Genomic DNA, 27907 nt, shown 5'->3' with positions numbered 1-27907 from the left:
GAAAATCAAATAAAAAGTGGCAACACTTCCTCTTCTAGCAAAGTTCGGCTTCGCTTCACTTCGGCACGGCACAGTTCTTCAATAGCAGCAGTTCGTTTTAGACGCGAATTTAGGAGGTGTCGTCATTTTTTATTGCATTTTTGCTTCGGAAGTGAGTGATCAACAGATTTTGAATTTCAGCTACGTTTTCACGGATGATATAGACCGGCAAAGTTGAATATTAAAAAAGTAAACATTTGACTTTTTTGTGTTTATATCGAAGGCTATTTGCTGTAACCCGGAAACAAGTGTTTCAATTTTCTATAATACATCATTTTCGGAAGAACGGTGTAATAATTTTTTTTCCTCTTGCGTACCAAACGGTGTCTGGAAGAAACAGGGAAGAAAACGCCGTCCAGTGATCGCCTGCGGTGTGTATGTGTGCGTTTGGTGAATTGTAGCTGCCAACCTGCATGCCAGGGTCGGCTGCAGCAGCAGTTTATTAACGTCGGTACAGCGCAAAACGATCGCAACATAAACATTCAACAAAGGTGTGCAGAAAAAAAACTAACGCGAAACGTTAGAAGAAAGCTCAGGCTTTCACGTTGTCGAGGTTAGGAGTTTTGCGTGTGCTTGCTAGGATTGTAGTTTTGAATAGTGAATAAAATGTTACTTTTTCCCATTTTTTTTTTGACAGCCGGTTGGGCGTGGTTCTTGTGAGGAAAAAATTAGTTCAAAACATTTTTTAACATTAACTGATTGTTATCAGCGAACGGAAAGTTTATTGTTTAACGACAAATTTTGATTCCATTGATCACAGCGAATCATCCTAAGTGCCTAAAACTTAAACTTTTATGTGTGAGAATTTAACCGAAAGGGACGAAGGTTTAACGGATATCATATTGGAAGTTGTTACAGGTCTTAACTCAGGTAGGTAATAAGTTTTTTTGTAACTTCTACTTTCGTATTAATGACATTTTTTTTTGCATATACATATCAAAAACAAAAATGCTTATTGTAATATTGTACTATTTCGATAAATCGTAGTTTTAAATATCAATTACTCAGAAAAAAATCCTTTCCAACATACGAACAAAATATATAATTTTTATCAAATAATCAGTTCAAAATTTATATTTTATATCGAAAAACCAAATGTATAATAATTCAACTCAATATTTCGTTCTGCAGAATCCGAAAAATATATGCGGAACTGAACAGTCATTTGCTTAATTTTTTAACTATTTCTAACTTTTTTTATGATTTTTCCTGATATCTCCAATTAACAAATAAATAGTACGAAAGTTGAACGTTACACACTTAATTTATCTCGGCAAACTTCCCAACAGCTGGACGAGCTCGGCGAAGTTTTTAACAAATGTTAGCAATATATTTCGACGAACATTCAGCAAATATATCGATCTACCGTATGTATTGACATTTTGTTTGCGAAGTTCTTGAAAATTGTGCCGAAAAGTTGTAGAGCATTTCGCTGAATTTATCAGCTGTTGAGTTCTCGGCAATAAAATCTAAGTGTGAACAATTTTAAAGTCCAATTTTAAAAATTGTTCACCTAATCTAGGGCGTGGAAAACTTTAACCATTATTGCTACATTTTGTATGCGGTCTCAAACCTGTCCAAATTTATCACTGCTACAACAGTGCCTTATTTATTCGGGTAAACAGATGATAAGATATGAACCACGCCTTGCACGTCTTCCATTATTAGTCACTCGCACGAAATCGATTTCGAAATCAGTTTACCAGCATACGCCAGTATCTGTAATATAAATCATAGTTAAAAAAGACAAGCTTTGCTTGTAGCCTCCAAGGAAACAAGTGCAAGGCATGGTTTTGAATTATTTAGAGTAGACTGTAATTCCTTTGCCATGGCCTACTAATGAACGGGTATGGTCCAGTTTTGTCTTTTGTTTTCATTATTAATTTGCAATTTCGTTCCCGAAAAAAATGGTTTTTGTATCATGTTTTGAATGTTTTAAATGTAGCGCACATACACTTTTCTGAAGATAGAGGATTCTGAATATACCAATTTTATCTGTAAAGTCTACAAAAGGTGCCAAAAAAGTCGGACTTTTTTATTTTATTATAACAAACAATCCTTAGTTAAGTTAATTATGGGACGTGTAGAGACCTCAGAGCTTTTCCACGTTGCGTTCGGCAGTGGGACGCAAGCCAAAATGACGACCTTCAGTAGATTTCGCGGTGGAACAAAGCTGTTTAGTTTTTTCTCATCGCTTGTACTGTAGTAGTATGTATTGCTCTGCTATCAGTACGGAGTGGACACAGGTCGTACGGCGGTATGCATGCCAGTAAAGCGGCAGTGAGAAAAGGAATTTGATATTTACCGTCAGTCTGCTTATGCGTGGCTGTATGTTGCATATTCGATTTCAATAGACGACTGAGAACGGCGGGAAATATGTAGTTATGATACTCAGACGACGGTTTCCCTCCGGTCCATTGTTGTGACGCCATATCGGATTATGCAAGTGTGTAATTATATTCAAATCATAAAAAGTTTCCACTTACTACGGGGTTAACGTAACTAAGGACCTACTATAACCGATAGCATATCCGTTGTCTTAACGTTGAAAATGTTTGTTTTAATTACATGCATATTTGTTTTCATTAAAAACTAACTAACTGACTAACCAAGACTATCATCAAAATTGTGTCATAACGTTAAATTGGGATATAAATTGGTCAATAGGACTCTGAAATCAATTTGCATAAATTCGACAAATTGATTGATGTACAAAAATGTATGCTCTTAGAACTGTCTTGAAGTTCTTCGGTGCATCTTTGAAAGTACATTCTACTAGCAGATGCAGTTATGAATTTTGAAACAGTTTGAACCAATGTCTTCTAAATTATGGGAAATAAATTTGTGCTAAATAACGTGCATAGGAAACAGAAAGCAATTGATAACTGCAAAAAATAAACGAAAAATGCTTGCATAATAAGCCTAACGAATTATCAATTTGACAGCTTAATAACATTTCGTGAAAAGTGTAGGAGCGTTGTACGTGCAAAAATTCTCCAATTGCTGTAATGTTGGTGTCAGAATTTCACACATTCTTTGAGCGTTTGTGTATTTCAATAAAAAGAGGGTAGACCGAGTGTAGTTAAAATACTAAAAAAAAAAATTTGCCGCAATTCGATTATTATTGATTTAATTTAAAACAAAATACCTACTTTCATTGACGACAGTTGATGAAATATAATTGTTTTTGTGTGTGCTTTAAAATCGTTTCAAAATGTTAGATCTGTTCATATTAAAAAAGTATATTAAAAAACAGTATTAAAATATCGTAAAAACCTCGGTTGTAAGTTTTAAATCGGGACAGCAGGTGTACTTTCAGCATACTATTGGTCTGCATTCGCTAGAGGAAAGTATCCCCTTTAACACCCACTTCTAGTGAGACAGCGCTGGGAGTGCCAGTAGGTACATACTTCCTAAGGCGTTTAGTCTCCAAGCCGTTCCTTCTTGCCGGTTGTATGGGACCGGATATGGAAAACGATAGTTATTTTTTTCTGTCAAGACATAAAATGCACTCCAATTGTCATGAGTATTCTGCTTTGGTTCGGGGTTGCGAACCATCCTGTCGCCGATGCCCGTTGCGTTTATGAACGAACACACTAAACAAGGTAATTTATTATCTGCTTTCTCGGTTCTTCTCTCTTGTGACTGGAATTGGTTTATGATATCAACTACGACTGCTTAATTTCAGTACAACTGTGGGATGTGTAAAGTATGATACCGGTCTACCCACGAGAGACGGTCAGTTGGAATCTGTTGGTTGAGAACCGCAAAGCGTATATAACAGATCAAATAAACTTTTGAGTACAATTTCATTTAAAGCTGTCTTTTGGTTTATGACCAATCATTGTAAGAGAAATTCGACATAGAACAAAATCTTAGTAAAACTGTGGACTAACATGGAGTACTTTCTTGAATTTCCCTTTGCAGTGATCTTTTGAACGCAATTTTTCTATGTCTGCTGGTGGCGTCCGTTCACTACCACTAGTCGACCCTATTGGTCTGATGCTGCTGGATGCGCCTTGCTCAAGAGAAGTCCATTCCGATCCATTAGCAGCGCCGATTTACCTCCATCATCATCACCATCCGGATATCGAGTGCTTGCTGACCGCCGATCCAGCGTCGAGAAGATCCAATAGCGTCTCGGTTAATAATTGAGACTCGCGAGTTCACTGCCTAACACTTTGAATCTTATTGCCTGGGCTTAAGAAGATACGGAATTCAAAAAACGAGAGAAGTGTAATAGCAGAGTTGTATTTGTGGTTATTTCCTATGTGCCTACGTGTTCGTGAATAAGAAAAGCAGAAGAAAATTTACAATCTTCTCGAAAAGCTCTAACCTGTGGGATTAGAAAGAGCACCAGCATTAACAATGTTGAAATTCATACGAGGAAAAGGCCAACAACCTTCGGTCGAGCGGCAGAAGCTGCAGAAGGAGTTATTTGCATTCCGCAGGGTAAGTGTTTTTTTGTTAATATTTGTTTTGTGTAGCTACAAATCTCAATATGATATAGAGATAGCGATTAGATATCATAGGGTATCGGCTCTATTATCGTCAGGTTTTACCAATTATCGTCCGGGGGGTAAATGATGTCCAAAATGTTTATTTCTTGCATGATGGTTCTTTATAATGCAGAGTACCTCTCTGCAGAATATTAGTTCTCTATGACTTCATTTACCCCCCGGACGATAATAGGTAAAACCTGACGATAATAGAGCCGATACCCTATATTCAAGCGGACATGAAATATCGATTGAAGAACTGAGAAACCGGAGGTATTTAGAAATGCATAGTTTTCAATATACGAACTGAACCATCTAGTCTTACTTTTGCATTTCGATGCTTCCGGGTGCGGTCCAATTGTACTTATGGTACTTACTTATGGTATCGATTCTATCGGAACATACAGGTGCAGATTTTTGTCGAAATTATTTCGAGCAACATCGATGAGCAATCAGTAAATGACTGACGGATTAAAATGATAATATTTTTTTGCAGAATAAATCAACGTAGGTAAATTATGACTCAGAAAAATTCCCAACACTTGGGTGATTTAATTTCTGAAGTCTCCGCTTTCGTTAGAATGCAAATAATAATCATTTAAATGATTAAAAGTAAGTGACACAATCTAAAGCTGTTGTGCTGACCGATTTCATTGACAGGGATTAAAGTTACTCGTCAAATGTCACAACTTGTTTGTATGTCTAACCTATTTTTCTTTCCTTGGTATAGTGGTTCGTTTATATTGCTTTAGTGTATGTATCTAGCTAAATCACAAAAAAACAGGAAAACTATCATTTTGTGCCTCACGATTTTCAACCTTTTCAGCAAGAGCTATTTTTTTTCTAGAAAGCAGCAACTGCAGCAGGTCTCAAGGTGGTAAGCACCGCTAGCCGTTCTCTCTTCTTATGTTGCTACACTGACCGACAGCTGGCGCAGCCGATGTACCGTTATAAGCACGATGTTCGCAACCAGCAGAGTTTACGTAGTAGATTCAAGCTGGTTGAACATTATAATTTCTTGTGTGGGTCCAGAGTCAGATGAGAGTTAAAATATATCCACGTTTTGTTATTGTTGTTGTTACTCGAAGTGCTCTCGATTGCTGTTTTTTTTTGCAGACAAACGCATTCGAGTGTGTCGTCACACTGTTTACGTGGGTGCGGAAGGAGAAGATTTCCATGCGCTTGCTCTACCTGAAAGCGGGAAGAAGCATAGACAGCACCACACCTTGTTATAAGAAATGATAAACCAGAAGACCGGTGTTTGTGCTGCTGCCGCACCTTCGTAGCTATTTTAACTCTGCTTTTATGTCACTCGTTTAATTGCATGGACGCAACGAAAACAATACTATTATTATGATTGTTCTTTGCTCAGTGTGGATCGAGATTAGCCTCGAACGTGTTGATGGACTGACAACAGCAAATTAGATTAGACCAGTTGTTTGATAGCGATCGTCACCCATGTTTATAGTCTTAGGCCACTGGCATAGTTTAACCACGGGTGCGATGTTTTACGCCCTTACTATGACATGAGATAATTTCACAGTTTTTTGGTTGCAGAAAAATTGATAACTAAGAATAAATTTGAGCTTAATGTCAAAATTTGAATAAAAACAAAACTAAAACTAAACTCAAAAATTGGTCGGGTTCGAACAGACAGAACCGAGCGCTATGTTTTTAAAAATTGAGTACAAATTGAGTTCACACCCGTAGATGTGGAAATTAATAATCTATCTTTCATTATAATACGAAATTATTTGAACAGTTCATAATGATAACATAACAAAAATTCGTCGAAAACATACGCCTCAGCGACTAGCTCCAAAATAAAGCAACCATAAAAACAGGTCTATTTGATATATTTTGTTTCAAAAATTTCGAACTTTTGAACCAGTTGATAGATTTTTGACCTTTTTGGATCAAACTAGAAGTAAATCTTACTAGTTAAAAAAAAGAATATCGAGATATCTAATCGGTGTACTTTTAAATGCAAAATATATATAATTATTGTTAACTTTGTCATATTTTCAAATTGAATTTACTCGAATATATTTTGTTTGGACACGACCGTACGACTGGTCATTAATATTTTTCAATGAGTTTGTTTGAATTATTATCTATCGTTTCTGTTCAAACAACGAATCCTAGTACAAATAAAACTTCAGAGCGAGAGGAGAAATATGTCTAATTTACGCTTTATCATGATTTTGCTATGCGATATCACGCACATATACCAACAATCCAGTATGCTGACGCTCTATCTACCAAGCCAAACAGGTCACCCGAATAGCAGCATGGTACATGTTGATAAAAAGCTTTAGATAAGAATTTGTTCGATATAGACGGTATTCGTTGCTTACCTCTTGACAGTCAATTATTATTTTTTGCCTCATGATTACATACACTGTTGTTACAATCGTTATTATCCAGCATTATTTGTCAATGCAAATTAACAAACACCTTGGAAATAGGTCTATTTATTTACTTAAACGCAATTCCCAAGTGGTGTAAACATAATCATTCAATATCATCACCTTATAGACTTACGATAGCGAAATAATATCATCGAGCTCGACGTGAAGACCCCTAATGTTTCTATCCGTACGAAAGTATTCATCCTATGTTAGCCCGCATATAAGGCACACGCGGTTGATTTGTTGCAACTGTTATCTGTTACCGTTACTGGTGCAAAATGAGTCCCACTACTCTATTGAACTATATTTGCCCTCGAACAGATTTGGAAAAATATACCGCATCCGACGGGACTATCATATTTCCAGTTCGCTCATTTTTCGCTTTCCTTACTGCACATACTGTCTGCTTAATGAACCCGATCCATGTTTTTTTTTTTCAAAAGTGTCTCAATCAATTGTTGATTTTGTTACAACAACTCAATTGTAAAAAAACTGATCAATTGATGCCAAAACGTCGATATTCTGATAAAAAATGACTGAAATATGAGTGCTCATACCCTGACCACTTTTGCATGGTTGAATTTCTTGATTTTCGAATTCAGGTACCTAAACTTCCAGATAGACCAGACGAGACACGAACCCCCAATCACAATTTCCCCAAGAGATATTTTCTATGTTTGCCCCAAAAAGAATGACAAACAAATGAAACACGCATATTTTGTGATGAAAAACATTATTCAATTTGAGTAAAATTGAGATATTCACGATGTCAGCATTGAAAATGGTTTCTTTTTAACCCTCTCTCTACCATGGTTACTCTAGAGCACCACAGGTTTGGATGCAAAAAACCTTTGAAATATTTACCAATCCTACTCAAAATGCATAAATATATTCTTGAACAATCAGTATATTGTTCAAGAATATATTTATGCATTTTGAGTAGCATTGGTAAATATTTCGAAAGACTTTTCGCATCCAAACCTGTGGTGCTCTAGAGTAACCATGGTAAAGAGAGGGTTAAAAAGGCAACTTAGACAAAAAAAGACAACTTGGAAAAAAAATTTCTCTAAAATATTGCTATAGAGCTCTATACTCAAATTTCCCCTTAAATTTGATTTCTGGACCATAATCTGTTATCATAAGTGGTAAAGATAATATGTAATTATCTAAAAAAAAATTCACTTTCTCTATGTCGCTTTTTTACCTTGGAAAAAAATCCTGGAAATTTAATATGTTGGATTTGAACAATATTTTTCGTTTACTGCATGTTTGCTTAAAATTGCTGAAAAATATTTTGAAGGCTAGAAAAGCCAAGAATGATTCTAGGCAGGCTTTATATACTGAATTTGAAATGGACGAAAAGTTTTCTATGAGAAAATATCTAAAATCGGCCAAGCTAAAAATGTCCGGAAAAAATTACAAGGAAAAGGTGCCAGAAAGTCTAGAAGTATCGAAAATAATTTTGAATTAGCTTCAATATTTTTGAAGTAATAATTTTAAGGCTTGAGAAAGCGGAACCTGACTCAAAATTAATTTTAGATTGGTTAAATACTCCTTCGAAACCAAAAAAATAATCGAGAGTAAACCTAGAAACCTAAACGAAAGAATGAAATGGAAAAAGGAGCAAATTAGACCTCCTAATATTATCAAGCCAATCTCAAATTGAGCTAAAAAAGTTCCTTGAAAATCATGGGGCCATAAAATTTGAAATTGACAAAATTTAACTAGACAACTAATCTAATCCCTTAAAACCACAACAAAATTCAACTAGAACTCGAAAAAAAGTAGCAAATTATGGCTTTGTAAAAACTTTAAAAAATTTGACTTTCTTCACAACCTTTAGAAGATATTTTAAATCAAAATTGAATATTTTTAAGAGCTCATTTACAACCAGTTGTTGCAAACCAAAAAGCCATTCTGTACATTTGATGAGTTTTATATGTTACTGATTTAACTCATAAGTTTTTACAATAATTCTATTAGTCCTACACGAATATTTTTTTGTTACTATTGTTCAGTGGTTTTAGGAATAATGTTTTTCAATTTTTAACATCTCTGTTAAATGACTGTTTTACCTTTGGCCCTCGCCGGAATTCATTGTGCAGTGTAAATTATAACTAACTGTTTTCTTTTCTGGAAGACTATATCGTTGCTAACAAAATAACCAAAAAATATGACGAATCTGAATATCTAGACGAATTTGTTATGTTTATTAGATTATATAAGTATGCGTTGCTTCATTATTATGAGTTTGGGTCCAGAAAACAATAAAGAAGATGTGCACATACGTTTTCAGGTAACAAGAAAATCTTATAAAGGAGGATCATTTACATCCAATACAATTTGTGGCAGTTCGACGTTTGCCGGGTCAGCTAGTTGTTTATAATTCAGCTCATTATTGTCGTGGAACTAGAGACTAGAAAAAGATCAAAAATTTGCTCAAATTTTGTCGAAAATCTCAAATAGAAATGTTTTTAAGGCCGGAATTATTACAAAAGTTCACATCAATGGACAACGTAACTCTAATTCCCTAACAAAAAAAAAAATAGACCGGAATCGGCAGAAATTTTAATTTGAGGTCGAAAATAGCAAACATGGTTCTTGCAGTAAAAACTTTAAAAAAATGACTTTTACTATATAAGTAATAAATTCAAATTAACGTAAAGGAGAATTCTGAAACACTGTAAGGGGGGTCAGAAAACACAAAACAAGTTTCTTATTGTGACCGGAAAGGTAAACATTGTTTTAAAATACTACAAGGTATACAGCCCTAGGGTTGTATGAAATGGTGACGTGGGACTAAACACTGTAATCAGACACAATAAATTCACTTTACGAACTAATTTCAATTAAGTCACACCTTCTATTCCCGTCCATTTTCGCATCCTCGCAAACTGCATACATTGCCCGCTTTACTAAACTTACAATAAATTCGTTTTTTTCAGTGATTCACGTATTCTCAGCCTCCCCTTCATTTCTTTAGAAATATTTTTAATTACACTCGAAAGAACTTCATTTACTTGGTGATGTTGTGTCTGTAGTGTTTTTTGTGCAAACAACATTTAACAATCACAACGAAGGTAGAAGATTCATTTTTGTTTTTTGCTTCACAAAAAGCAAGCAAAGCCTTGGTGCTGGATTCCGATTCGGAACTTGACTTTCTGACTTCTTGATCTTTTTATAACCGTTGGAAACATTTCCAATTCTTGTTGAGTAATTTATGGTTGTTATGGTAATCATATTCATGCGATAAACTTTCAATCCCCTTCAGTAGCAGCATTGCAGTTTTGATTGCACACGAATAGAAGTCGTTCCCGCTGCAATGAAAGACGACGAGAAGCCATCGGCGCTCTGGACCACATACTGTACGGTACTGTTGCTTTTATCAACATCTTTTCTTTCAAGACATCAGTTGCTATTAGGCTCTAACAGCAGGTTTAGAAATTGTTCAAGAAAAGGGATTGTTTCAAACTTCTCGAAAAACCTTTACCTTCGAGACATCAAATTAGTCTAGGTTCATGAAAGCAAACATGAATTGACCTGTTGGGACGTCATTTTTTTTTTGGATATTGATGTTGACTGTCATTTTTTTTGGATATTGATGCAGAGAATATCACAGGGAATGGTTGGTGTCTATTCATGTCGTCTGTGCTAGGAATGCTCACATGTGATTGGTTTATTGTTCGCGTAAATTTGTTCTTGACACGTTTTATCCATTTTTACCGCTTTGCAATAAAAAGACAATGATAAATAGAGTATTGCAAAATTGTTAACGTTTTATCTATACAACAACACATTGGTTATTGTTTTGCACCATGTGGTTATGCTGTTATTACTGTCTGAAATCTGACGCGACATTTGCCAGTTTCATATCAATTTTACAGAATGCATACCAGTATAGAAAAGTCCCACGTCAAAAGTAGCAACAAAATTGTAACAAAGCCTGCCAAAGATTACCCATCTCAGTATAACATAAATTACAAAACTAAGTCTAAAGAAAGCAAAAGCGATTTTCAATTATTTTTGAAATTATCAAAATATGCGCCTAAATACCAAAAAATGATTACTCATTTTACATTACACGAGACTAAAAAATGCGAAAAAAATATTCCTAAATATGTTTAAAATGCCAGAAATGACGGCAAATGAGGTCATTACAGGTCCAGAAAAGGTGCAAAATTATGCTTGAATTATTTCAAAAACTAAATTACTTAAAGGTTTATTCTATTCAGCTAAACATGACTATGAAAAGGTTACCAGAAAACAGGGAAATTTAAGTTTTTCAAGTAAAACAAAAATGAAATCGAATTAATGTAAAACTCAATTTGAAATTAGCGAGAGAAAAATGAAGTCAGTAATGCGAAACATATAAATTTAGTTAAAATGTGCTGAATTCCAGTCCTCCGAGAAATAGAAAAAAGAAATCTGCAATTATATTTTAAACATTGAGTTTAGTTGGGCGAATAAAGAAAATTTTTGAAAAAATATTTGAACGTTTTCCGTGGCCTTCAGTGGTCCCGAAAAGCGCCAAGTGTGCCTTTTGTATCTGATGTAATACCTCGTTTAAGAAGAAGTCGAAAAATCATCAGCAGCAAATAGATGTTGGCCGAAATAATTCGGACCTTTTTTAAACAAAACAAACAAATGAATTAAAACTCTAACAGAAATAAACGTTGTTGTACTTATTTATTTTTGCGGATTCAAAAACCGAGAAAAACGTTTACCGAAAAAAAACGGGAATTTGAAATGGAAATCCACTGGCCACACTGATACCGCAAACAACGCAGTTTTTCCATCATCCATCGCAGTTGGTCTGTGTAGGATTTCGTTGATTGGATGGTGAAAATGGTTTACAAGTAGTCGAACAGTATGCATACGTTAGTGTCAGGGTTAGGGAAGAAAACCTGTTGTAGTAGCTGTTTCGTTGATTTCAAAAATACTAATAGTTTACCAATCTATCAATAATGTATCTTTTTCAATTATTGATACTGCTGTACTGCATGCCGTGCATTGTATGTACATTCATTTTAGAGTAGACATTGAAAATATTTTTGAAGAAAATAAACCAAGAAATCCAGAAAAAAATATAAGTTTTGACTGGAAGTGTTGCCAGATAAATTATTTTTGTATTTGAAAACTAAATTTACGTTTTTCGGCCATTGCAGCCATTTTTATTTTAAATTTGATAACTTCATCATGTTTTTAAAAAATTTCACATAAGAAACAACTATCATCCCGAGGTAATATGAGCCAATCTCGAGATATAACATTTTAACGAAAAAAGTTGTAAACTTCGTAATTATTTATTTTACAATTTATAGACGTAAGACACCCGAAAAATAGTGTTAGGTGAATTTTGAAGAAAATTAACCAAGGAATCCAGAAAAAAATATTTTTGACAGTGTTGCCAGATAGATTATTTTTGTATTTTGAAACTAAATTTGCATTTTTCGGCAAATGCAGCTAATTTTATTTTAAATTTGATGCTTTCATCGTATTACTTGGAAAATTTTACGTAAGAAGCACTTATCACCCCGTAGTAATATGAGCCAATCTCGATATATAACATTTTTACGAAAAATTAATTACGAAATTTAAAACTATTTTCATAAAAATGCTATATCTCGAAATTGGCTGGCAACACTTCCGATCAAAACTTATATTTTTTCTTATACTTATATTATTATATTATTTGATTTATTTGCTTAGAAAATCATCTATTAGTATTTTTCGGACATCTTACGTCTATGAATTGCAAGAAAAAGAAAAAGAGATTTTGAACAAAAAATGTCCCACAGAGCGGGAGGTATTCCAATCGACACCAAATTTGGGATTTTTCCAAAGTGACAGTAGATGAATAATTCTTCCAACTTTGAGCAAAATCTGTGATGGTCGTGTCCATGTTTGTGCTTTTTCGTGGTCTTTCCTATGGAATGACCCATATATAATACACAATGTGCATTCCATTTGTGACTACCGGTGTTATTCTGTGTACTGGATTTTCTAATGCATCTCAAAGCTCTACTAAGGGAACATCCATAAATGACGTTGCTTTTTTAAGGGTTTTTTTGACACCCCCCTCCCCCATCGTAGCATTTCGTCACAAAATCAGGATCCCCCTCTAGATATATGTAGTTTACAATAACCCCCCCCCCCCCCACATGATAATTTTTTTTGTAAATTTTATTATCAAAAACATACTTTGTGTCATAAATGAACAACAAAAGACAAGGAAGTAATAAAAACAACCCAAAACATACAAAATTGTGATAAAAAAGAACAATTTGAAAAAATCCAAATTTTTTCTTAATTTCATGTTTGCTACGTAGCTTGGTTTGACCCCCCACCCTCCCCCTCGTCACCTTTCGTCACAAAACTGCAAACCCCCTCCTCCCCCCTCGAATGCTACGTCATTTAGGAATGCTCCCTAGGCGACCAGTTTTTTTGTATCGATGTAATATGATATGTCTCCGCAGCTCAACTAACTGAATCATCGAGCCAATCTGCCGGTCAGCTCAGGTGTATGATAGGATGAGTCATACAATTCTTTCACCATTGCGAAAGAGAGAGATGTAAATCTCATTGCAGCATGGTGCTTTAATTCTGAAATGAATACACTCCTCGGACGATTGAGGTTTCCACGACACACATTTCACACCTACTGGCAGTCCGGTTGCAACCAATGCTGCGTCAGAGTAGGTTGATGTAGTAAAGTTAATATCAGAGTCAATAAATTGAGATTTTAGGATTTAACGTAAACATTTTGTTTCCGATTTTTTTGTAAAATATGCCTATGAACAGCTTGTCGCTGATGCATCCTATTTCATCTCGTTTCATGTTGACCGTGGTAGAGAGACAGCTCAGGTGGGAATTTTTCACACGTTGATAAATAATTATAATGGTTTATTGTGAATAGTCTACATGTGTAAGACTGTGTATGCATGATAAAAAAGCTTTGAATAGTAAACATATGTATTCTGAACATTTTTTCTATGCTAGATTGGGAACACAGAACACAAAAAGTGTATTAACTCAGTTATCGATTGAAGGGTACGTATTTTACATGCGCAATAAAGCCATTATTATCACGTACAAATACCGAGTAGTTAACCTTTTTTAAAAAATTGATCAAATCTAACATGGAAGTTACGCGACTAATGTTGTAATCTCATTACATAACAATTGAGCATTCGTACAAAAAATATGAACTTCTCACCCTTCATGAATTGGGGCTCATACAAATATTCTATGTTTATTATAATATGTGTACACACTTCAAAATCCCATTTTTTCTGTGTGGACTCATCACTGCGACCAGAGATTAGATATTGCCCAGGTGTTTTCTGTACTCCGTACTTCATAATATTGGCAGTATCACTTACTGAAGTGAGTGATACGCTTATCATTCATATCCGTGCTTGTGTGCAAGTTTTACCTTTCTGTTTCAAGCTTAGGGGCCATCCACAGACCACGTGGACAAATTTTAAAGATTTAGCCCCTCCCCCTCCGTGGACAACTGTCCTTATAAATTCTAAAAAAATTGTATGGAACGTGAACATTAGCCACCCCCCCCCCCCCAAGCTGTCCACGTGGTATGTGGATGGCCCCTCACTGCTCTACTATACCGAGCCTCTGTCAATCCTAACTTTATCGCCTAATTACAATTCCCTGGAGAGAACTTTCATACGTTACTCACACCAGTTTTATTATAATATTATAATAGGGCCTGATTCTACTAAGATTCGAACCAGTGATCACCCGCTTACCAAAGCGGACTCTGTAATCTTGCGGCTACGGAGCACCCCGAAATCGCAATTTATAAGTCATCCTACTTCAAAAATTGCTTTTGTGCTCTCACTTATCTCGCTAGAGAATCGAATGGAAGGGATCGAAGAACGAAATTCATTCAATGGAGCCACAATCTAACTCCCTGAAAACAAACTATGACCAAATTCTACACGTCCACATATCCAATCAATAGCATCAAACCCGATTATATCAAGTTTTTTTTCAATACTATCTGCACCTTATCAGTACAAGGTGCAACCAGACAGGCACTCAAATTAATTACAACTGCACTAATTGTCACTTGCGCCTTTGTTTGCTTTGCTAGGTGTGTGTGTCTACGAATGTAAAAAATTAAACCCCTTTTTCACATATTAGTCATACATTTGAAACCATCCGACCCAACCATCGCATCGGCCTCCAGGTATACCGCAGCGGACAACTTAATAACGTTCCACTTACACCACCTCCGCATAGCCTAGATAACCTTGTTTGGTTTGATGGGAAAGTGTTCTACCGCAATATATTTCGAAAGTACCGTAAAGATGTTGAGAGAGGATATGTTCGACAAATAAGACAATTAAACCGGCCGGCCGGCGGTTACACGTTAGGTCACAGTCATACAAAACAACTAGTTTCCCTATTTGGAGTTTGAACACTGATATTAAAGAAACATGTTATTCTCTCTCTTCCACAGACTGCCCAGCATGGCTTTCCGAATAAGCCGTCCGCATTGGCATACGATCCTATGAGTAAGTTGATGGCCATCGGTACCAACAGTGGCATTATCAAAGTTTTTGGAAGGCCCGGAGTTGAGTTCTATGGTCAGCATCCTGCAACGACAAATGCTTCTGATTCGATTGTACAACTGCTAGAATGGATCCCTGGAAGTGGTCGTCTGTTGTCGCTGACTGCATCGAATCAGTTAATCCTGTGGGAACCCACTGGAACGGTGCTGGTTCCCATCAAGACCCTACCGTTCGATGGTAAATTGAAAAAGATTTCGTCGTTGTGCTGCTCGTACATGAAAGATACGGTATGGATTGGAACAGAGGGCGGCAATGTGTATCAGTTTGATATAAAAAGTTTTTCTGTAAGAGAACCAGTTATCTATCACGATGTTGTACTTGAGCAGTTACCACAGTCGTACAAATTGAATCCTGGAGCAATTGAATCAGTAAAACAGTTGCCTAATAATCATAACCAACTATTGATCGCATACAATCGAGGTCTGACGGTGCTTTGGGACTTGGAAGCATGCAACGTTAAACAATCGTTCATTTCACCTGGCCACGGCCAAAGTGTTGGTCTGTTTATATCGCCTTGTGGAACACAGTTTACCTGGTATCATGCAGACGGATCCTTCGCAACATGGGATTTAGATAGCGTAATTCCACCGGAAAATCAGAAGTACGTACCATATGGTCCTGATCCGTGTAAGGCGATAGATCGTTTAGTTCGTGGAAAGCGAGGATTGTATGAGCTCGTTGTATTCTCGGGAGGTATGCCAAGATCTGCATACGGTGAACATCAATGTGTTTCTGTACACTGCCGAGATGGAACAAAGCTTGCTTTTGATTTCACATCCAAAGTGATAGATTTCTTCGTTACATTTAATGATGAACATCCTGAGCAAGCCGAGGTTTTGATAGTGCTGCTGGAGGAAGAACTAGTTGCTTATGATTTAACAGACGAAACACTACCTCAAATCAATGCCCCTTATCTTCACTCGCTTCATGCTTCTGCCGTTACTTGCAATCATCTAGTGTCTCAGGTGTCCAGCGAGGTTTATGAGAAAATTCAACGTGCTGGCGAGGCTCAGCTAGCGGATTATAGTTCCAGTCCATGGCCTATCAATGGCGGAACAATACCAGAAACTAACGAAGAAGAACGTTCCGAATTCGATATATTGATCACTGGCCACGAGGATGGATCGGTTAAATTTTGGGATTGTTCTGAAGTTTGCTTGACACCTTTGCTGCATGTAAAAACAGCCCCACTATTCAACAACAGCGACGATTTCGACAATCATTTGAGCACTTCCAGTGAGCAGCTGGATGACGGAGAACCTCCTTTCCGGAAGGCTGGTCAATTTGATCCTTATTCGGACGATCCTAGGTTGGCTGTCAAGAAAGTTCAGTTGTGTCCAAAAACAGGCACACTGATAATTGCCGGTACCGCTGGAAATGTGGTAATTGCCAACTTTGACGCTGCTACTGAAGAACCAGGATTAATGAAGGTGACAACCATGAATCTGGTTTGCGATCGTGATGGATTTGTATGGAAAGGACACGATCAGCTGAAGGTTAAGAGACAATTATTGGAAGAGAACCAACCTGTACTGGAAGGTGTAAACTTTACCAGCGTTTTGCAAATTCTACCACCCGCTGCTGTAACTTGTATTGCGGTACAGAGCCAGTGGAGTCTAGTGGCTGCCGGGACTGCCCATGGTCTTGTACTTTTCGATTATCACAGCCAGAGTCCAGTGTTGCATAAATGCACCTTGAATCCCAACGGTAAGAATTGTTCAATAAATCACTGTTGTAAAGAATCATTACTCAAAATCAACGAATCCGATCAGAACGGTGTTGACGATTGACTAAATTTATTAAAAAAATACTTCTATTTAATTGACTTCAGTCTATTTGATGAATCGGAAAGAACCAATGAAATGTCTCAAAATTTGTTAGGCATCAAAATCTAATCCACACTTCTTCACAGATTTAACCGGCGCCGGAGAGACTTTATCACGACGTAAATCTTTCAAGAAAACACTTCGAGAGTCATTCCGTCGGCTACGAAAAGGCCGTTCTACACGTAATAATCCGGGAACGCAAGCCACGACGCCAGCGGAAACACGCCCCGTGGAACGACAAATCGAAGCCCGACCGGTAGATGACGGAATGGGATCAATGGTACGTTGTTTGACCTTCGCGCAGACATTCGTAACCAATCAGCAGCACACAATTCCAACCCTCTGGTCCGGAACCAACTCTAGTTGCGTTTCTGTGTTTGTGCTGCACGTTCCCGTCCGTCCGCCGCCGGTGCAAAGCAATGAGGCTAACGTCGATAACGATGCTCCACCACCTAAACCTATCACTGGGCAACTCGCGAAAGAAATTCAATTGAAGCATCGTGCACCAGTCATTGGGATCGCAATATTTGATCACGTAAGCCATTGTGTTCAACTAATATAAACAGGCAAATAACGTTTTTTTTTCTTTTCCTTAGCATGGAGTTCCTCTTGAATTCCAAACATCTCCTGGACCAGGACCTCATAAGGTACTTATCGCTTCAGAAGAACAATTCAAAGTTTTTTCACTTCCACAATTGAAGCCTGTCAATAAATACAAATTAACAGCCCACGAAGGAGCCAGGTAAATTCTTTTAGTTTGTTAGTTTTCTTCAACATTTGTTCATTTTTATCATTCGTAGAGTTCGTCGTATTTCCTTCGCCACATTTTCCTGCAACGTTCCAGCACATCAATTGCAACATAGCCCATCGAAGGCGGGAGCTCGGTCAGTTACCGAAGCTTCACCCGCTTCTTCTCCTTCCGCCGAAGCTTTGAACACTAGTAGCAGGACAGATGTCGGTACTGCACCAGAAGTTCTTGTGCATACGGAAATCAGTTTACTCTGTCTGACGAACCTTGGCGATTGCTTGGTTTTGTCAATTCCCGAGCTTAAACGACAACTTAACGCGGCAGCAGTTCGACGCGAGGATATCAAGTATGAGATTTTTCGCTCTTTAGAAATATCGCTAAAGTAATACCTATTTTTTCAGTGGAATTTCCTCCCTCTGTTTTACTAATCATGGCGAAGCTTTGTATATGATGTCATCATCCGAGGTGCAGCGAATCACATTGTCTACTTCCAAAATTGTTTCTCCAACCGGATTCATTGAATTAGAGGATTGGTCCCATACAGAAGACGAAGAAGAGGGTCTAGAAGCAGCAGTGTTAGTTGAGGGAGACGAACCACAACCGCTCGGCCAAAGCTCTCCAAAGACAGCAGGTAGTGAGGGTAAGATAGTAAATGAAGCTCCTGCTGCTCCCCTTACAGTTATGGTAACTACCATCAACGGAACGGGATCTGCTGGAGCAAGCGGAGATGGTCTAACCAATGGGGTCGGCAGTGGGGATGATGCATCACCACACAAGGCCAATGAAACTATAACCAGCTCGATCGGCGATATCACAATCGACTCGGTGCGTGATCACCTTAATTCAACAACTTCCACGCTACACTCGACTACCACGGAGGAGATTATTGGTGAGATAAATTTGGTTAAAACAAAAAAATTGGATTTTATTTCTGTACTAACCCTTAGGTCGCTTATCGGTGCTAAGCACTCATTCGAACAATGTGTCGTCGTCAGCCAAGACTACCGAAATAACTGCTCTCAATTCATCGAATATCAAAGATTTGAAGCATGTTGGGTGAGTTTAGCAGCATTAACTCAAAACGTCTAATTTATTAATATTTTTTGTATTACTGCGTACAGTGACTCCACGGAAACCGCTTCGAATTCTGTGGTTATAAAATCTGTTATCACAACCGTTAAGCACGGAATCGGGCACGTAAATGGAGAGCACAATTCGTCGGCAACTACGACGACTGAGAGCAGTAAAGCGACAGCGATTACATCTGGCGGAACTGGACCCTCGCTTCCGCTGCTGCGAAAGGAAAGCAAATTTTAACGAACGCTTTCCGAGACAAGTATCGACGACAAACCTGCAGCACACGTATAAGACCACACCCACAACCATGAGTAGTTGTCGTTGTTCAAGTTTGAGTTAGTTTATTTACTATAGTTTTAATGTAAGACGCGTTCCAGAGTGGTAAGTATTTTATGATATATCTTTTATTTTTCCATGTGTTGTGTGCATTCGCTCAATAAAAACGTTCAGATAACTTTTGTTCAACTGTAAACAATGAAACAAGAAATGGAAACTGGTATATATTCATTTGGTTTATCGAAAGCATTTACAATTTATATTTTTAACTAATGAATAAACCAAAACCATTTTTAGGTTGCGAGTCATGTAAAATGAGCTTTATCACATATCATTTGTTTAACAGCCAGAGCAGATGCCTAAATAGTGCGACATTATTGAAAAATTAACACAAAGCCGTACATGCCTCAATCGTTGACGAGTTGGGCCAAACTTACATACTTATGAATTTTTATTTATCTATTTGTAGGAAGCAAAAAACGCTTCCACTTACAACGACGGTATTTAAATACGATAATAAATAGCATGACCACTTTTAAACGAATGTTAAGCTTTAAAAGCTGTCTGGAGTACGCGTGTCTTATTAAATAAAACAAAAAAATAATCTGTAAGATTTCGGGTGAAGTTTGAGCCCCTCTGAATCTAACAATGTAACTTTGTTGGCAACGTATTGAAATACATAATTTAAACTCTATGCACGCAAAACGAAAACATAATTATATTTTCATCTTTGTGATCCTGTCGATCTGTTGTTGCCTTGAATACATTTTACAATTTTCTTTTGGCAGAACAGTATAGAGCAGTCGATCGTACACAATCGGTATTTATATATATCACTTATACAAGTTGTAGCAGTATTTTGGATGCAATTTACAGAGTACTAAGATACTTTTATCTAGGAAAAGTTTAAATAAATGTCTATTAAGTTTTAGTGGTAAAACGGAAGCCGCTTTTGCATTGTTTTAAAACTATCCGAAGCTATACCCAAAAAGTTCCCCGATAAACTTCCAAGTACCGGTGTGCTATCCGCTTCACAAGGATCACGATCTACAAAACACTTATTGGATCGGTAGTCCTCTACGGCCACGAAATATGGATCTTGATTGTGGAGGACCAGCGTGCCCTTGGGAAATAAACTACGAGTTGTAATGGTGTGCGAAATCTCGAATTTCTCGAAATTAAACAAAATTTCACACATTTTTTCATAAAAAGTAACTTATGATCTCTGACCCTTTTTTGCTGAAAAAAACACTAATCCAGAGTCCAGAGGTCCAGAGTTGCTCCAAAGTTTTGGGCCCTTACTTACTTTACTTTTACTTTTATGGCGACAGATCGTTAAGATCCTATGCCGAATCCAGAATACGTCTCCACAAAACTCGGTCTTGGGCTGCTACTCTCTAGTCTCCCCTTACACCCGCTGCTCTGGCATCCTCGTCGACAGCACACATCCAGCGCGTGCGCGGTATGCCTTGAAGTCGTCGGCCTCTATCCGGTTCTCTGCTAAATATTATCTTTGCCGGTCGCTCATCCGCCATCCGTGCTACATGGCCAGCCCACTGTAACCTGCCGTGTTTTACAGCTTGACAATATCAGCGTGTTTGTATACTTCGTACAGCTCGTGATTCATGCGCCTGCGCCACACCCCGTTATCTAGTTTGCCTCTGAGTATTGATCGCAGGATTCTATGCTCGAAGACCCAAGCGCTCGTCGATCGGCCTCCTTCCACGTCCACGACTCATGTCCGTAGAGTGCCACCGGGAGGATCAGAGTCCTACAGAGCGCAAATTTCGTACGATTCTGTAGGCTACGGGACCTTAGCTGGCTACGTAATCCGTAATAAGCCCTATTCGCCGCCGCAATCCGCCTCTTCACCTCGTTGTCACATGTCACAAGAGTACCAAGATAAACAAATTCGTCGACCACTTCGAAAGTATCCCCATCCATCTCCATCGCAGCACCAACACCCGCAGAACTACCACGCTCTCTGCCAGCCACCATGTACTTCGTTTTGGAAATGTTTATGGTGAGTCCAATTTTCACAGCTTCCCTTTTGAGAGCCGTAAAGGCCTCCTCAACTGCTCTACGGTTAACACCAATTATATCAATGTCTTCCGCAAAGCCCAGAAGCATGTGAGACTTAGTGATGATGGTGCCGCTCCTCTGCACACGTGCCCTTCGTATTGCACCTTCCAAAGCTATGTTGAACAGCAAGTTCGAGAGCCCGTCACCTTGCTTCAGACCATCCAACGTCACAAACGCGTCCGAAAATTCGCCCGCTGTCCTGACGCATGATGTGAAACCGTCAAGCGTCGCACTTATCAGTTTAATCAGTTTAGTTGGGAAACCATGTTCTAGCAATATTTGCCACAGCTCGTTGCGTTTCACTGTATCGTACGCCGCTCGAAAGTCTATAAACAGATGATGTGTCTGCAGGTTTTCCTGGTTCCCGTGGCTCTGTGTTTAGCGATGTCGGTCGGCTAGCTCTCCCACACGGTTGTGATATCGGGTTCGATTCCCGATCGAGTCGAGGATCTTTTCGAGCTGGAAATTTTCTCGACTCAGCACTGGGGCACGGTGTATTGTTGTACTTATCCTACACATGCAAAATGTGCCAAAAAAAAAAACAATATCGATAACGAAATCTCTCAACTAATCTAGTTGATCGAGACCGCTATTAGCCCCTAGGCTAAGCGTGCGATATTGTTTTTTTTTGTATCTGCAGGTTGTGTTCTCGAAACTTGTCGAGGATCTGTCTCAAGGTGAACATCTGGTCCGTTGTAGATAGCCCCACTCGAAACCCGTATTCTCCAACAAAGGCTTCCTGCAACGGCCTCAGTCGCTGGAACAGGATACGGGAGAGAATTTTGTAAGCGGAATTGAGGAGGGTTATCCCTCGATAATTACTACACTCGAGCCTATGTCCCTTCTTGTAGATAGGGCATATGAGTCCTTCCAACCAGTCCAAAGGTAGTTGTTCCTCAGACCATACCCTTTGGATAATCTGGTGAATTGCACTACACAGCCGCTCGCTCCCAACTTTGAAAAGTTCGGCCGGTAAGCCGTCCTTCCCAGCGGCTTCTTTAGCTCTTGCAGCATTCTTCACCTCGTCCAATGTTGGTGGGTCCACAGCTTGTCCTTCCTCCCCAATTTCTATCCTGTTCCTCTCGACGACTCTCTTCCCTTTCTCACCGTTCAACACTTCAAAATGTTGCTTCCAACATTACTGGCACGGTCCGGTTCCTGATTCCGTTGATCGAATTTTGGGCCCTATGAAATTTAAAAAAATCTAGAGTTTAATATATTTTTCCTAATTTCCGGAATTTTCTTGAACATTTTTCACTTATGTAAACTCTAAACCTCCTTTTAAAATATGAATCAACGATAAAAAATACCTAAAATTTGTTACGTTCAAGAATAATGGTAGCTCATTATATTACTTTATGAGCTAGAATAAACTGCCGGTAACCGCAAGTCAGTCCCATCTGTAAAAATGTTAAAACGAGAAAACAGCTTCGAAAGATATTTTATTCACGCTCAGTTATCACTTATTTAAGATGAGATATTTTGACAATATTCATGCTAAAATACAGTTTGCATACTAGCCTGCATTGATTACGTTGTAAAAACCATTGATATAATTGATTTTATGTTAAAAACCTTGAGTGTGACTGACTTGCCGTTACATTCTACACCGAAGAGAAAAGAAAACGCAAGTCAGTCACATTGCCATGTTGAAACTATAGTGCGTGTTGACGTGTTGCTATTCGTTGCCGTGGAAAACTGTCAATCCTTCGCTGTTAGGAAGTGTTTGTCCATGAGAACCTTTTAAGAAATGTCGACGTTGGAAAATCTCATGATGTACGGAACCGATGAAAGCTTATCCGGTGAGGACTCGGATAAAGAAACTGAAGCCGGGACTGCAGTTGGTTCATCCGACAACAAATGTCAAGATGATCCAAATCCATTTGAGGTTCGAGCATCACCTTTGGAGATTTTCTGGAACGATTCCCTGGATTCTGATGGAAGTTTTTTCGATTCTCAAGATTTTGCGGATAGATCCACGAAGAAGCGATCCAAGAAAAAAAATTGACTTGAATTCGTATTAGCAAAAAATTGCTACACATAAATTCATCACCAATTCAAACTAAAAAATAATCCCAATAATTGATAATTATTACTAGATAACTTATTTTCATCTAAACGGTCGTATCGAACTCTTTTTTACTCCCCATTCATTTACTGTTGTATTATGCATGTTTTTTTGTAAATCGGGACTGACTTTCGGTTATTTTTCTTCTGGGACTGACTTGCGGTTACTTTGCGTAATGTGACAATTCGACTTTGTATTGATTTCCACTTTTGTTGAACAAACCACTATTTTTTATCAGTACATCTGAAAACATACTCAAAGCTAGGCCAAAATACGATGCTAACTCAAAATTGACAAAATTACAGGGACTGACTTGCGGTTACCGGCAGTAAAGTACCAGATAAATTAAATGCTAGACTATACGTCTTTTGCGAATGGCATCTATCAATATTGCCAAAAAAAAGCACCGTTAACTCATCGTCCCTAGCAATACTCAGAGGAAGAGATATGCGAAGAGAATGCTGTGAGCCAAACGAACATGTCAAAATCTGAGCCAAACGTACAAGAAAGGTAACACATTAAAAGGTATTGCAATCAGGCACAATAAAAGATATATTTTTCATTATACGTTTTTCATGTTCTATTGCTAAACAATGAATTGAGAATGCTCCAAAATTACTGTATCATAGTGATTTACAACTGGTGGTTCGCAAACCTTTTGTATGGTCAACAAAATAATGATCTACTGAGGTGAAAGTGTATGAAATTAATCATAAACATACTATTTACACCTTTACGGTTTATGCGATGCACTTTATTATACTCCAGAACTTTTATCGTCACCACCGATTTTACGAGGCGAATAAAAAAGTTAGTCAACATCGTCAACATTGCGCTTTGAGAAGAGATCTGGCACCTCTGAACTGTGAAACCCAGTTGCCAAATTGGCGATTTTTTGATCGCTTATCTCTCTCTCTCTCTCTCTGAGTATCTCTAATCGTCCCTTGTGGCGACCCTCGATGAAAGAAGAACGCAAAAAACGATGATAGCAATAAAATGACAGTAAAAAATAACAGGACTTTTGTGAAGCAAAGAACGCAAAAATTCGCTCTTTTCTGGTTCGGTCATATCGGCGTGCGGAAGCACAGAAAAGTGCTGGTGAGTTGTGCGCGGTATGTAAAGTGACAGGCAGCTGTGTAGGATCCAAGTATGATGACAGTTCTACAAGGTATGCTACATTTTTGTCTATCCACGCACACAAACAAATCTCGTTATGAAAAATTTCGCGTTTTGTATGGAATTCAAAACATTTTTGGAAATTTCTCGTTTTATGTTGTTTTATATCTGATTTTTTTGGTTGGAGAGTGAATCTCCAGTTGAAACACACTAGAAAGTGATATAAATTTAGATTTAGTGTGAAAAATTGGGACAATATGTCGAAATAAAATATATAAAAATGCTATATTTCTAATAGTTGGAGCATAATCTTAGTCATTGTCATAGCTCATGGCTTTTGTTACTGTATGAAACATAAGTGACTCTATTTAGAAGCGCTATTAGAGTACAAGAAAATTACGAAAAGTGCAAAAAGGTTACCGGCAAAATGATGAGAAACAGCATATTTTACCTAAAATTCACCGCAGCATGTTTATGTATTCCCCACAAATAAAACATGTTTCAACATCATTTCTATAACTTTTCAGGAAAGTATGTTTTATAAGTTTAGTTTAAAACGCGAAATCATTTCAAATTTCATACAAAATTGGAAAAAGTTCATAACGATCACTAATACTAATGCATCGACGTGAATAGCATACCTTGTAGAACTGTCATCATACTTGGGTGTGGGATTGCTTCCCTCTCGCTTTGGCAGCAAGCGGATCGTCTCGTACAAGAGTGAACAAGTGTTTTTATCGATCGATATTGCGTCAGTCATCACAGGAGTTGCGATCCGTTTGCCCTGTTACGTTGCGGAACAGGCGCGAGTGTTCTTGGCGACCAGAGTTCGACAAGTGAGTCATTGGTAATCGGCGAAAAATTAACCTCCAAAGTGAGCACGTGTTTGAGGCAGATGATTGAAATTGCCTAAGTTCGAATCGCGAATCGTCTTGTACAAGAGTGAACAAGTGCTTTTACTGATCGATATTGCAGGTCTCGATCCGCTTTCGGAGACGTTCCGGAACAGATAGTAGTGATTGTAGTGACCAGCATTTTACAAGTGATTCATTTGTACCCGGCGCAAAGTTAACCTCCAAGAACTGCAGTGATCCGGACGATCAGCTACGCATGATGGCCGTGTAAGTCGGCGATGGACAGGATTGACAGGAGCGAACTGTAAGTAATTCATTGCTTGATAGGTGTTTTATCAAATGAGTTGTCCGGTGGTACAGAGTAGTATCTCCATAATACGAAATGTCCGATGCTCTGAAGTCACGTATGTCAGCAGTGAGTACCTTCTTGAATATCTTACTTGCAACGAGGTCAATATAAGCAATATAGGGAACAGCCCCACATTTATTATCGTCATAAGAGACGATGTCCTCGATCTCACTCTCTGTAGCACAAACATTGCCGAGAAAATAAAAAAAAATGTGTCGCGACGTGCCCTGGTGGAATGAAACAATCAATAACCTCCGCCGTGAGGCCAGGCGTTTGTTCAGTTACTAGGGAATCACTGCAGGTTCTTATGAACACGCACTTTTCTGAGTCCACATGTATAACCGAACAACCAACGTCGGAGCAGTAGGGTCCGAGGTCAAGACGCACAGCGCCCAATGACTCAATTCTGCTCTCTCAAAGGTTGTTCCAGTAGCTTCAATCAATTGAGTATTGAGCTCCGTTGGAGTTATAAAGTCTCCAGGACCAGATAGCATTCTTCCTATCTTTATACAAAAATCAGATGGGATCATAATGCGCGAACTGATACACCTTTTCCGCGCAAACTTCACCATGGGTTATAATCCAGTTAGCTGGCAGAAAGTCAAGGTGATTTTCATGCCGTAGGCAGGAAGAAAATATGAAACACTATCCAAGACCTTCAGGCCCGTGAGCCTCACATCCACACTCCTGAAGTTAATGGAGAAAATTGCAGATTGCAGAGCCATACCCGCAATGAGTTCCTCAAGAACTTGCCACTACATAAAGATCATCACGCTTACCAGCCTGGTATATCGACGGAAACTGCTCTTTATGGCATAGTAGCTCTTATCGAAAAGTATCAAGAGTCGGCGCTATGCACTTTTCTTGATATTAAAGGCGCTTTTGACACTACAGCCTATGCTTCGACCAATTCAGCCGTCCTGAATAGGAGAGTTGATAACACTACAATGAGCTGGATTCAGAATATGCTCTCGGTAACACTTAATGCGTCACTTGTAAAAACGCTATTTTATGTTTGCTGCGGTGTAGCAAACATAAAATAGCATTTTTACAGGGAAAGCTTTATCTATTCCCCAGTCCTGTGCTTCTGAAAATTAGATGTGGTGGCTCCAAGTCGGCCGTTTGGGGCTTTAATACCGTTTCACCTTAAGTCCTCAAAATGTGCGTCCAAATTAGTTTCGGGGTGCAGCGCAGCATTACAGGAGTTATCCTGACAGAACCAAGCCCTATTGTAAATGCCTCGCAATCTCGCAAGACAAGCACCAGCACAGCAATTTATTGGTCCTGTGCCATTTCTGGGTACCTCCAAATCCGTCGAGTGCTTACTTAAAACATAGGAAACACTAGAGATAGCTAACCGATGGAATAACACACAGAGCTGCAGACAAGCTACACAGTTCTTCGGACGTTACCTTCTAACTGCAAATCAGGTATGGAATTCCAACCCAAAAAAACTCAATTGTCTCTTTGACTATGCGATACAAAATTGGGGAACAGCATTAGTAACAAGCAGGGGCGACTTGTCCATGGGTGCAACCTGTGCATTGCACATGGAGGCGTCAGACCAAAATTGTATAAAATATTGTAAAGACTTATTGAAAGCTGGATGTTTCAACTTTTATTTTACAACAGCAACAAGGTGAAAAAATTGCGTTATTTCGCGGACATTATTGTCATTACTTCCTCGAACAGTAATTTTCTGAATTTGATATTGAACAGGTAGGTTTCGAAGCCACGAGTCGCCCCTGGTACCAAGCAACCCTGCTCCAACAATGAGTAGGGGTACCTCGTAATCCGTGTACAGCAATCGGGGCCAGCCACAAAAAACTATCAACAAGATGGTAGCAGTGGCTGTCTCAGTCCTAATGCTCTTCAGGCATACAAAAAAAGATGTCAGTAGTTAATGTGAACTGAAAAATGTGTGTGAATGATGGAAAAATGTGTGTGGAACTAGAAGGGAATCTTTCG

At 38.3% G+C, this 27907-nt stretch overlaps 1 protein-coding gene across 11 annotated transcripts; it reads left to right on the top strand.

The window, feature by feature from the left end:
* The first annotated feature begins 43 nt into the window (after nucleotides 1–43).
* Nucleotides 44–20415, top strand: LOC129733902 (lethal(2) giant larvae protein). Of its 11 annotated transcripts, none has more exons than XM_055695498.1 (10): nucleotides 44–151; nucleotides 800–909; nucleotides 3967–4491; nucleotides 15432–17250; nucleotides 17456–17904; nucleotides 17966–18111; nucleotides 18170–18463; nucleotides 18519–19006; nucleotides 19065–19173; nucleotides 19239–20415. In XM_055695498.1, exons 3-10 carry the CDS (start codon nucleotides 4408–4410, stop codon nucleotides 19432–19434), a joined length of 3585 nt encoding a protein of 1194 aa, XP_055551473.1. In that variant the 5' UTR covers nucleotides 44–151; nucleotides 800–909; nucleotides 3967–4407; the 3' UTR covers nucleotides 19435–20415. The 11 variants fall into 11 exon arrangements, with proteins under 11 accessions (XP_055551473.1, XP_055551468.1, XP_055551472.1 ...); XM_055695493.1 differs by having other exon boundaries at nucleotides 54–151; nucleotides 677–909; XM_055695497.1 differs by having other exon boundaries at nucleotides 71–151; nucleotides 749–909.
* The last annotated feature ends 7492 nt before the right edge of the window (nucleotides 20416–27907 follow it).

The sequence above is a fragment of the Wyeomyia smithii genome, chromosome 1 (assembly GCF_029784165.1).
Source record: "Wyeomyia smithii strain HCP4-BCI-WySm-NY-G18 chromosome 1, ASM2978416v1, whole genome shotgun sequence".
Lineage (NCBI taxonomy): Eukaryota > Metazoa > Arthropoda > Insecta > Diptera > Culicidae > Wyeomyia > Wyeomyia smithii.
This window is presented reverse-complemented; position numbering and strand designations above follow the sequence as displayed.